This window comes from Aquila chrysaetos, chromosome 13 (genome assembly GCF_900496995.4).
Source record: "Aquila chrysaetos chrysaetos chromosome 13, bAquChr1.4, whole genome shotgun sequence".
Taxonomy (NCBI): domain Eukaryota; kingdom Metazoa; phylum Chordata; class Aves; order Accipitriformes; family Accipitridae; genus Aquila; species Aquila chrysaetos.
This window is the reverse complement of record NC_044016.1, coordinates 8299695-8312685: the sequence shown is the minus strand read 5'-3', so window position 1 is coordinate 8312685 and position 12991 is coordinate 8299695. Positions and strand designations below refer to the sequence as shown.

At 40.3% G+C, this 12991-nt stretch overlaps 1 protein-coding gene across 6 annotated transcripts in view; it reads right to left on the bottom strand.

Annotated features, from left to right (window-relative positions):
* Nucleotides 1-12266, bottom strand: part of EPRS1 (glutamyl-prolyl-tRNA synthetase 1) — a 41312-nt gene extending 29046 nt beyond the window's left edge. For 5 of the 6 annotated variants that reach the window (XM_030034973.2, XM_030034975.1, XM_030034972.2 and 2 more), the window contains exons 1-6: nt 12122-12265; nt 9353-9437; nt 4771-4870; nt 2765-2921; nt 1457-1596; nt 703-797 (exon numbers count right to left, since the gene is read on the bottom strand). In XM_030034973.2, the coding sequence (XP_029890833.1) occupies nt 703-797; nt 1457-1596; nt 2765-2921; nt 4771-4870; nt 9353-9437; nt 12122-12167 (623 nt within the window). In that variant the 5' untranslated portion in view covers nt 12168-12265. Of the gene's footprint in view, nt 1-702; nt 798-1456; nt 1597-2764; nt 2922-4770; nt 4871-9352; nt 9438-12121 lie in introns of all 6 variants that reach the window. The other variant, XM_030034971.1, reaches the window with a different exon arrangement.
* Nucleotides 12267-12991: the final 725 nt, after the last annotated feature.

Below are 12991 nucleotides of genomic sequence, written 5' to 3'. Positions count from 1 at the left end.
CAGTTTATACTGGACTAATAGAGTAAGAAACACTACTACAGAAGTCGCATGATGCGAAACAGCCTGTTTAATGAAGAAATGCAATCATGGAAATTTTACAGCTCATCGTGCAATTCTAAAAAGAAACAGAAAATTAAAAGTTGGCTGAAAATTGTATTTATTAAATTGGCTCATCACATCACCACTGAGTGGTCTTCAAGGAGTTTGTGTTTTGGGACTACATACAGACTGGACCCCCAGTCCAAAGGCCTCCATTACACATCTGGTGTCAAGCTTCCTGAAGGGAGGCTATCCCATACATCTTTCCCTTCTCAGATCTAAGCTTCCTTGAGAAGCACTGTGAGTCCTTTCACCCAACTCATAAAGACTGTATTTAAACATCATAGCTCCTGTCAGCACACACGCCTCCATTATCCATGCAAATGCCATCCTTCTGCTTCTCCTCATCCCACTGCTGAGCAGCACCATGTCACCTGCTGGCAACTAACCTCCTTATTCCAAGTTGAGGCAACAGTGCAATGAGGTATAGAGGAGAAGTAAACATACAGCTCTAACATAGATGTGGACAAAGCTTTAAATACTCTTTTGGCTTAAAAGTCTTGTCTGATAAGCTGATTAACATCCTCACCAAAGCACACTTCTTTTTTTTTTTTGAAATAAAAAACACAAACAGAACCTTCTCAAAGTATCTATGTTTCTTACCCACTTGCTTCAGGAGGAAACCTTACAATGACCTTTCCCATCTCTGCACCAGGAAGTTCAACAAACTTCCCAACATCTGCTTTCTTTTCTGTTGCCTTAAAAATTAACAGAGACGTAATTACAGATCGCATTAGCTGTATAATCAGATATAAAACTCTAGATAATAGCTTCTGCACCAAGGTCTCCATTCAAACCAGACAACAAAAAGCTGCTATATTGGACCCCAAATTCATCTCTTGACAAGTTTCACATTACTCGTAATACATCAAAACAAGATTAATTTTGGAGTTTTAAGTTATTCTGTCTTCAAATTTGATCCAGGACTGAAAAGTCCCATGAAATTGTTCAATTTTTTCCACAAAAGGAAACAGTTTCTAGCCAAGTTTTTGTATCCTAGTGTTCTTAACCTGTATGTGATCAACAAGTTCAATCAACCAAAGACTGCAATCTTTGCAGGTCTATCAGAATCTCAAAATCCTCTTTGGAAATAGCAAACAATATGTCTAAAGAGCAGTGCTGATTAAGAGGTGCCATTTTTATATGATTCCATTTAAGCTCTGGAATACACCACTTATGCCTTTCTAAATATGAAAGCTCCAGCTTTATCTTTAAACAAGTTTACAAAAATATAATTTACTGTACAACCGATTCCTTTTAACTTTTAATTCTCTAACTTAAAAAAACCAACAAACTGTCTTATAGTGTATTCACACACATAAAGCTATTCTCTCCAGAGGATCCGAGTATATCTTACCATTTTAACCTTTGGTGTACCAGAAACCCACTTGGCTCCTACTGACTGAAAAGCACGCTGTACCTCAAGAAAGCCATACCATCGCTTTGCATGGACAGGAGCTTTGTTCTGCTGTAATTGTTCTTGCCATATGTTATTATCTGTTAGAAAACAAATAATTTTTCAAGCTATTAAGTTATAAAAATTGAATGACTACCAACAGCAATTTTTAACACCAAAAGATTACGATTTTAAAAAAATCTACTTACACTCTCTTCTGAAAAGACATTTAGTCATGGGGACACAAGTCATTCCAAAGCAAATTAAACAAACTCCCTCCAAACCCCAAACATACTGCATTCTTTCTTGGATTCATCAAAGCAGAAGGTGGAGGGGACTGGGGAACATATATTTTTCTTTGCATCACCCACCTCAAAATTAATAACAACTTTTTTTTCAAGACAGAAATATAGGATATCCCTCCAGTGTGTCTACATTTGATGTTTTCTAAGCTTTATCAGAAGAGAAGCACGTATCAATACTACCCTTTATTTTTGAGGCGCTGTATTCCCACAATCTAATTTTCAAGGAACATGACTTCACTAGAAAGATTCTGATGGGGAAAGGAGAAAAAAAATGAAAGAAGTATACTCCCTTCAGATTTCTCTCAGGAGCAGCAACTTTGAAAAAATACCTAAAGATGTTAGCTTTTAATCTTGAATATGCATTTTACTTTCAAGAGGAATTTGATTATACTGAATGGTAGATTGACACCTATCAACTTTAGGCATACATCTCCGAGAACACAAAAACCAAACCCATAAAAACAGGTCATCAAAGCTTATTTTAACTTCTGAAGGGTATTTTACAGAGTAACATATACCTCTTTTAATAATTTAAACTAAACACCAAAGAAATTTGCTCTACTAAGATAATGTCATGGAAAGGTCTGTGTATATAATTTTACTCTGTATTACAAAATAGTTTAAATATTTCATGCAAAATTTTGGGCCATAGCAAATTTTCATATTTAGGCAACATGTAATAGAAAGACATTCTTACAGTTAACACAAAAGAAGTTTAAAAAATTGCTATCTATGATTACATCCTATAAATTTCCAAATATAACAACAATTTTAAAAAATTCTAGGGTTTCCTAAGCTATACTATTCCCATCGCTAGTGATGCACAGGCCAAAGCAGTATGCACAACAGTATACAGTCTGGCATACAGCTAAGAGTCACAACTAGCATCCACAAAAAAGGAAATTTGAGGACTCCTGGTATACACTGATTGCAAGCCAATGAAAGCAAGAACATATACTGATACCTTTTAGTACAGCCCAGACACACAGGTCTGCAAGACTCAAAGAGTTTCCGACCAAGTACGTTCGTAGAGACAGACAGTGGTTGAGCTCTTCGACTGCTGAAAGAAACTGGCTGGCAGTAGATAACTTTGTAGCACTAAACTCCAGCCAATGGTCAATCTAGTTTTAAGGGACAAAAGATAGTCAAAGTTACTAAAGGAATGAGAAAGAAGCTTATTAAAAAAACCTGAAGTAATACATAATCCATTTAATAGCTGAACAGAAGATATTAAATGGAACATTAGCATTAAATATATCGGACAACAAATCATAACATATGCTTAAAGAACATTTAAAATATACTGAAACATTCACCCAGAACTATGTTAAATGATTAAATTTAATTTCCTTCAGGAGGTATCCAAACTGCTGAAAATACCGACCTTACTGATGCTATTCCCATTGGTAAAAATAATCAGCAGTTCTTAGGTACTTACTTATCACACACAGTATATAATAATCGTCATTATCCTTCAACTATTTAGATACCACACTTGTAACCTATTTGATCTTCCTGGAACTGCTACTGGATAAGTATGCCATTTTCCCCTCAAGTCCCTATCTTCTCTGCCTCACCTCCTTTTAGATTTGAAGAAATCAAATCCCTCTCCCACCTCATTTCCCTCCCCTCTCTCCTGCAAAACAGTCTTCTCCCATAAAAGGAAATATATCTTGGTACATAAACAAACAAACAAACAAAAGTATCAGGCCCTTGGTTAATAATGTAGCCCTGTCTACAAATTGAATCCCTCAATCCTGTAAGAGACTAAGTGTCTCTCGTAGTTCTCTGTCCCTATTTCATGTGCAAGTGTTCTGTAAACTGCATCAGGAATCCTTCCAATATTCAAGCCAACGTGGCAGGCACAGATGTAATTACACCACCACAGAATTCAGTTCAGTCATTTGCAGTTATGCTCCAAAATATTTGCACCACAAATGCAGCTGTCACTGTACTTCTCAAAGTACAACTATTTTTGAAAGATGCAGAAGTTAAAAGAAGAATTTTATCAGAAATACCAATCTTGAAAGTGTGTTTGCAGAGGTCTGAGAGCTTAACTTCAAAACAAGGCTTTTGGTCAGAAGATTTAAATAGCCACAAGATAACCTACAACTTTTTAAACACCTTACAAGCAATATACTAAGACAACACTTCCCTTGAAATGAGCTATATGAGCTGAAGAGCAATTGCTACTAGCTTCATGTAGTTGTAGAAAAGAGCTGAATCAAGTCCTTCAGTCCCTGCACAAATTGCAGAGGAAATAAATTTGAATTTATCTGTTAGTTTCAGCTACCAACTTAAAATTCAGCATATGATTATTCTGAGCTAGGCTCAGAAAGAATTCCCTCTCATTTCCTATCATATCCACAGTTCCTAATAAATTTTTGTAATCTGTGTAAGCAAAGACGACCAAAAAAGTTTCCTCTTTGGCACAAAAATTCTGGTGCCCTCCTGGCACCTCTAGGGAAGCATTATGGAATACAGGACTTTGCACGAGGGAACAGTCCATCTATGTGGCGATGTCTCACCACATTTCACTGAATGAAATGGGGGGGTCAGGGTTTTGTCCATTATATACAGCAAAACTAGTTCAGTATTTCCATGTCATACAGTGTTCCTTGGTGTTACACTGAAATGTTACAAGGTAGCAACTGATGGCAACAGAGCTGAGGAAAGTGAAGAGGGAAAACTGCAGATACCAGTCTCCAACCTGAATTATACTAGTGAACTGTCAGGTTAGGAGTTGCTGGTGCAGGGATGGGAAAGGGCAACCCTTTCAAAGCTCAGATTTATGACTCTTCTTTGTAAGAAGGAGCAAACTTAAGAAAGCAAAACCCTCAGCATCCCACATAGTTGGAACCTCAGTCTAACAATAAAAAACAAAAACGCAAACACAAAAACTTTGATCGCAAGCCAAAAGAGAGGAGAAAAAGGAAAAGGAAAAAAAAGAGCGGCATGATTCCTTCTCACCTCAGTGTGTTCCAACAGATTCGAACCATACAACCCAGCAGAACCCGCAACTCTAGCCAGATAACGAACTATTGAATTCACATCGGTAAATGAAACATGCCTAAAAAAAGAAAGAGGCAAGATAAAGATATATTAAATTACTACCTCCAGTTCAATTTTAATCATACACACACAGTTGAAACATGTGTAAAGCAAACGCAAAATAATTTCTGGGTGAACCAACAGGTATCAGGTCACCAGAATAAAAAAAATAAAATAAAATAAAAAATCTAGCAAAAGAATATATCAGTCCTTGCTTTTCTATCACCAGATGGAACAATAAGCTTCTAAACATGAAACAATTTTATTTACATAGATAGAAATTAAGAAAATAAAACTCTGATTATTCTTTCAAAGAATAAAACTCTCTCTCCACATCTGACAGATTGCATAAGTATAATCTGAGCTACATATTTTCCAGTACATAAGGAGCTAAATCAACATTTGTTTTCTTTTCATACAAGAAAGATGACGTTGAAGAGGATTCCTAGAGAATCTACAGATGAATCAAGAGGTCTCCACTGTGGTTTTAAGGGCTAGCATCAGAGGAAAAAAAAAAAAAAAAATTCATTTGTTACTTACTTTATTCAATTCATACTTCATAGAGGCTATCCCCTATTGAACAAATTTGGCTGCCTGTATTTCTGTTTTTTACCCAGTCTTCTCCAGATAAAAGACTAATGTGAATTTGTTTTTACCATTCTGCTGTTGAAAATTCTCAATGAATCTGGAGGCAAAAGGCTTCCAAAGAGCATACTTCTTTCTGTGTTTTAATCTCCCACTTCTACCTTACATACAGTATTACAAAAAGCTGCATACTGTCAGAAATCTAGCTTCAAATTCATCTAAGATAAACGTGAACATTTTCATTAATATTTACTGAAGTGTTTTGGAAGAAAGATGCATCACAACCATCAATTCTGCAGATAATACTCATCTCCACAGTCCCACATAGATGTAGATTACAAAATTAGAGCTCCAACTACTTCTAAACAAGCATTGACATCAAGAAAAAGAGTTCCCATAAGTCTTTTGTTCCACTCAATTTAACGGACTGAATGCTACACTTCAATTTGTCCAAACAAGGTTTCCTTTCTGTTCTGCCATTGTTCTATACTTCCTGTTACACCTACTGTGTCCTTTATAAAATTAAAAGAATTTTTAACAGCCCTCAAAAAGCCTTGCAAAAATCAATGAAAGTTCTGAAAAAGATATAGAAGACTTCTTGATATATTAACATTTATGAGTCCCATTTTTAGTACAAATGGATCAGCCAGTCTCACTAGGTTAACTGCATCAAAACCTAAGGAACATAGTTCATTTGTAGTTTTTTTGCTTCTAGCTTTTCAAGCTTCTAGGATCCAGTATACAGAAGATCCATAAAATATAACTAAAAACAAAAGCCACAGTGGGGGGCTTAACATACACAAAGTCTGTCCTATTATAATTTCACACTGCTATCAGATTTTAATGAAGCTTTTTCAAACTGCGAAAAGCAAAACATTTTGAAATCATTTGCATCTACAAAAAGTCTCTGAAATGTGTTTTTATTGTTTTCATTAGTTCATACTAAAACAAATACCCTTGATTACTCAAACAAAATTGAATAAATATATGAAATGTGACAATGTTACTCTGAGTAAAATCTTACTGGTGCCTAAAAAATTGTTTATTTTCTTCGGGGAAAAAAAAAAAAATCTACTTCCACCCAAACATAGTGCTAACTGGCCTCCTTTGAAAAAGTTACAAAACATTAAGGCTGCTCTTTGCAGCTAGTGCCTGCTAACTCCAGGGGTAAGTAAGGAAGAATAAACAGGGACAATGTAATGTTACAGGCAAAAGAGTAAGCATCTCTCAAAAATGGCACGAAACGCCACATAATTAAATACCAGGGCAAGAAGCAGAAGACAAGATGGGAGAAGGAAAAAACCCAAACACAAAACAAAACAGAGAATCTCCAATTGTAATAAACCATTATTTGAATTAATTTGTAAAAAGCATTGCAGCTGTGCAGAGGTTAGATACATCTGCCTAAGCGTAATACTACTCTGAAGTATGCATGTGCTCACAACACAAAACAGAAAAGTTGTACTGCAGTTTGTTATCTGATAAGATGCAGGTAATACTAAAACATTCCATAAAGCCACCAGCATCTAGCAGAGTGGTTTGTTTAGGAGCTATTACCACATGAAGGCTTCAAAAATAACCTTTAAAATAAAATACATCATCTCAAATTAGTGATAAACTTTTCCGCTTACTAGCTGACAGCTGAGTTTCAGCTAGTTAGCTGAAAAGTTTGTCACTAGATTTTAACTGCACTTCAAAATATAACCTAGAAAAATAGCAAATAAAATGTTCTCTCTTGTTCAAGTCATTAGAACTAATGGTTTCCTGAAAAAAAAAAAAAAAAAAAAAAAAATCAAAGTCTGAAATATCCCAAGTGGATTTCAAGTCATGCCAAAATAAGACAGCTTCAGCAGAATTGATGCCATGAAATCCATTTACCAAAACCATTAGTTGAGATATGAGTTCAGCTGATGCTTCTCAAGTCACAGATACACTTTTAACAGACTTTAAAATAGAGAATCAATTTTTAAAATGATTGTACAAGTGAGCAAGAGAAAATTAATGCAATATTGAGGTTTGGAATAACTTCTTAAACACAATCCAATGCCAGAGATGAGAAGACACTAACACACAAAAAATTCCATCTGATGGAATCATGATTCTAGATACTATCCACACGTGGCCAAAGTGCAGAAGAGGAGCTTTTGCTTTACATTTCTGACAATTTCCATTACAGCCAAAATGAGTGTTTTTGCAATGCAGTGGGAAGAAGGCATGGTAATAGAAAATTATTTAATAAAATTAGATAAAATACTATTTCAAAGCCGGGTATATAAATTTATATTATTCCAAGATCATCCCCATGTGTCATGAGTGTATATGTGCACGCATAAATTTTGGTATATACATACACACACACTGCCTAAACTGTGAAACGAAAATGAAAACAGAATCTGACCAAGACTACTTAAGGGGAAAACTCTCTCATGCAACTAAAAAAATATCCATTTAACTCTTATTATGTAAGCTGTGTCCCACATGTGCATAACACACACTGAAAATTATTAATGCTGTACCAATTAAGTCCCAATATAACCTGCCACATTTATCTTGCTTCAATTCAAAATCACAAATTCAACGCCATCACTAGGCACAGCAAAAGACAACATGTAAAATCAGAGATTACAGTAAGAAAAGAACTCATATCTGAGTTCAATTCTAACATTTTAAACAGAAAGCAATATTTGCAACCAGTAAACCAATCATTATGATTGAAGACTGTGAATCATCCTGTGCTTTGATTTATTGCAGAAGTATGTATGTGGTGACAAGCTCTTTCCCGAAGGTTAGAAGACAGTGGAAAAGCTCAGTTGGTGTTAATTTATGAGGATCAAGTCAAGATCTCTGCAACACAACATAAAAATACTATGTTGTTTTTATAACCATTCTACAGACATGTAGGAATACCAGTTTATGATGCACTAGCGGCTTTAACAGCATCTTCTACTCAAATAGCTCACAAAACGCGAGTTCATCAGCAAGTCCATAAACAATAGATTTTTTCCCCGTTCTTTCAAAAAACAACCAGTATTCAAAACCTACACTTATAATCACTAATTCCAAACTCATCATAGTGTTAATATACTTTAAGTTAGGACTGCAATGTTTATTGGTCAAAATCTGCTCCTTACTGTAGATACTAGACATCAGAGATATCCACCGATATGTCAGTGGTACTTAAGGTATCAGGATAGCTCCTCTCAATACATCCAGGTATCTCACCTGATATGGAATCTAAGATGACAATGCAGCTTCCCAAAACTAACAGCATTAGTCCTGCATTTCTGATATGCATATGATCCTACTCAGATCATAAAAACCACCTTCATGCCCCAAACTTGAAAATATTTATTCCAATGGCAGGGTATTTTTAGAAGGACAGGCAATAGGTTTCTACAAAATTTTCCAAGATTCTTTCTACAGGATGCGGATGGATACACTGGGCAGCATATCATAGTTAATTAGCACTTTTCTAAGATAACATCATGCCTTCACTTATATGCAGCAGTGACCGCAAAATAATGCCATACAAACCTTTAAAATTCATTCTATCACATATGCGCAAGTCCAAGGAATCTTGTATACCAAGCTTGCCTAATATAAAATGGCCTTGCTTTTGATAATCCATGGCACCTGAAAAAGGCAAATGCCTAAACAATAAAGTGACTGGTACAGCAAAAACAATTAGACATAAGTGCATGCAAATAACAATACCAGAGCTCTTTCCATAAAGATCAAGTTTAGAAGATACTGTAAATGTTTTGTCTGTGCTGCAAAGAGACATCGGTAATGCAGTGATGAATAAAACTGTATTCTTTTCTTCCTCCTACCTGAAAAGGTTACTGTCAATGTTAAAACCATGTGATTTTTAAAACTGCTGACCCAAAGCTAGAATAAGAGATGCAAAGTCACTTACTCGGACACACGGAGGATGGTTTCTTTGCCTTCTTCCACTGAAATTTCAACATCATCCTTCACATGCTCCACTGTCAGCAGAGCTCCTTTAAAAAACAAGAGAAAAAGATACTGAGCTTTCTTTCAGGAAAGATATCTTTCATAGTAGCAACAAAAGAGTTACATTTCTTATCAAATAGGACCAGACAACTGAACTGGCTCCTTCAAGTAAGATTGCCCAGGGAAGAAATCAATGTTCAGTCTCATATGCAAGAGGCTTCTTATTCTTGGCAATCCTTACAGCTTCAAATTGATAATGTCCAGCATACGGTAACCTGCAGTGAGCTCAGCAAGTGTCCGCACCAATACGTTTTGCTTCCTAAGGGTATTTTAAAAATTAGTCCTGTCCCCCAATATATGTAGAGAATGCAATCAAATTGCTTTAAATTATTGAACAGTATAGTAACGTACGCCATCCCAGCCCTGACATATGCATCAAAGGAGATCAATTACTGAATATACCCGTAGTTTCTGAACAAGGATGAGACTATTTTAAAGCTGATTTAATGTTTATGAGAAGATTAGCCATTCAAAACCAAGAAACTCTATCCATGTAAAAGTGTACAAAGCTTATAAAGGGTTTTCAACATAGTTCACCAGTGACAGTAAAGGATGGCCTCTAGAAATAAAAGAATTTTTGAAGTTCTTAGGCTACATCATCAGCTGGAAGACAGCTCTGCCCATAATCAAAGTGGCTTGATGCAAACCTGCTCTGATCTCAATGCTCTATAGCATGACACAGTAGCTCAAACAAAGCACCGAGCTAACTTGGCTGTATTTCTCGATTGGCTCTGGTCCAGATTCAGCCTGCTGAGCATATGTAGAGGAGCTTGTGTTCTTTTGCTTTGCTTAGAAGCACGTACAAAGACAGCAAGCTTTTGCATAGGCAAATATTACTTAAATGAAACTAGCCAAAGCATTATACTCTAGTTTTTGAAAGGCCTCTAACCTGTTACAGTCTTCATAGCGTGCCGTGCACTTTATCTTCCCTAGAACAACGCACAGACTACCCAAGGCAGATGATGATGTAAGTTATTAATACATCGGCCTAAATACAAAGCACTGGAGCTAGGAATTCCCTAGCTCTCACCTCTGCTCAGCTGCAAACCCTTCTTGTGGCATTAAGCTTTTATCAACAGTAACTCAAGGTTCTTCTTCCCATCCCTCAGTTATCCATCTGTGAAAGTCAGGATGACATCCCTTATGCAATACGTTTGTAAGACATGTAAGTATTTTAATAACGTGCACGGAAATGCTTTGAAAATGACAAGTATTACGCACACCAAGCTATGTAATTAATACTAATGACATTAAAAGCTACTACACTTTTCCCAGTGCACAGCCATGATGAATAGTACGAAGTAGGAATGAGTAGGATGAGTGTGCTTATCTTCTTGATACAAATGTCTACCAAAGTGTTTCATCTGTAATATGTAATATTTCTGACATAATTATGCAATCTCCTGAATTAAATCTCTAGTGCCCCTCACCAGCTATCAAAAGAATCCTCCAAAGCCCCTAAACCCATGTTCATCACAGTTCATATTGCGTCACATCTCTTCTAGCAAACCAGTATAAACAAGTACTAGGAGAAATGTTATTTAAAACTTACATATTATTATACCTTAAATCAGTAGTCGTGCAAGTTGTATTCAACTCTGAAATGCATTTGGGAATAACGGCATGAAAAAGAAATCAATAAACTAAGAGGAAGAATGGGAAGAAAATGTATTTTGAATAGTTGTAACAAAATGGAGAAACGGTATGGAATACATACAAAAGGCTGTTTCCAGATGCCATAAAGTGTAACGAAGGAGGTTCTCGCATTTTGAAAGGCAAAATAACCTCGAAGGACAGCGAGCAAGTGAAAAAGCAAGATTTTGCCGTGCAACTTTGAACCAGCTCCCCAGAGGAGCCAAATTTTCGCAGCAGATTATAACTGACAAGGAAAGATAGCGGCAATTAGGCAGAGCTCACAAGCAAGCAACCTGAATTAGGGCTGCCTTGAAAATTTAGCCTCAACATGCTAAGTCACTCGAGGAGTCTACCTATGACTCAGTTTCTTTCGCCTAAGTTGCGTTAAGTGCCGGCAGCTGTCACCACTGCCCAAACAGCTACCCGACAAGCAACCTGCTGGAGACCGGCCGCCCCGAGGGGCGGCAGCGGCAGCCCCAGCACCAGCCCTGCCCGATCTCTGCAGACCCGGCGCCGGGCAGGCGCGGCGGAGCGGCCGCTGCGGAGCCCGACACGCCGCCGGGCTGCCGCCTCCTCGGCACCTCAAGCGCCGGCGGGACCCCGCGGGGGCCAGTCCCTGGCGGCGGCGGCGGCGACGTGGCCCCCCGCCCCCCCCCCTCTCCCCTCAGCGCCGGCCCGCCCGCCGGGGACGGGCCCCGCCGTCCCCCTCAGCGGCAGGGGGTTCGCCCCGCGGACCCGCCGGCCGCCTCAGTCGCCCGTGCCAAGGCCGCGGCGGGCGCACGGCCCCGGCCTACAGCAGGCCCGGGCCGCAGGGGGTTGGACGGAGGCGGGACGCTGTCCCCTCGCGCCTCGCCCGTCCCTGCACGCGGGGACAGCCGCCGCACCGGCGCGCGGCGCCGCATGATGCAACACGGCGGCCAGGCGCGCGGCGGGGCGGGCGGGCTGGCGGGGAGGGGACAGCGTCCGGCGGGGTCCCCTCCCGAGGGAACGGGGGAAGCGCGGGGGGCCGGGGAAGCCAGGTCCGGCCCGCACTTACCGAGCGGGGGGCTCCCCGCGTTGACGGTGAGGCTCAGCGCCGCCATCCCCGCCGTCACCGCCGGCGCCGCGCCGGAACCAAAAGAGAGGGTGGGGCTGGGCGCGCGGCGGCGCCAGCTCGGCAAAGGCCGGCTGGGCAGGCCCCGCCCCTGGCCCCGCCCGCCGCCGCGGGGCGGGGACGGGCGTCGTCACTTCCGGCGGGAGAAGCTATAAAGGCGGCGCGTGAGGCGAGGGGCGGTTGTCGCTCCCCCGTGGCCGGCGGTCGGTCGCGGTGTGGGGGGGCCCGGGCCGCTCTGCAGCCACGGCCCGAAGTCCGCCGGGAGGAGGCGGTGAGGTTGGAGCCGGACGGGAGGTGACTAGCGGGTGGTGCGCAGGGCTCTCCCGGCTGGCGGGGCGCTCGGTGAAGCCCCGGGGAAACCGCCCCGGAGGGGTGCTCGGTGGAGGCTGCCCTGCCTCTCAGAGTGCCGCTGGCCTCGGTGGGGCAGGGTGCCGGTGCTTCTCCTCTCACAGCTGCTCCGGTGATTAGGCAGAGCCTTCCCGGGAGCTTTGTAGGAGTTAACTGTAAAAACTCTGGAGCTAGATGTCCGGCAGCAGCCGTAGAGATCGCTTCAATCCCTTTTCTATGTATAATGATGCAAACAAATCCAACAGCGCAACGTATACCGACACATTGGAGTACTGTGGTTTAACCCATCTGTTCTCATAGGGTGTTACTCTCTACGCTCCTCATAAACACGCAGAGTTTGCAGTAGGTCAAACTAGTCTTGGAATGAATTACAAAAATGCTGTGTCAGCAGTTTTTCAGAGGAGACAGACTCAAGTTCACATTGTTGCAAGGACAATGCAGTGTCACTATGCCTTCCCCCCCCCA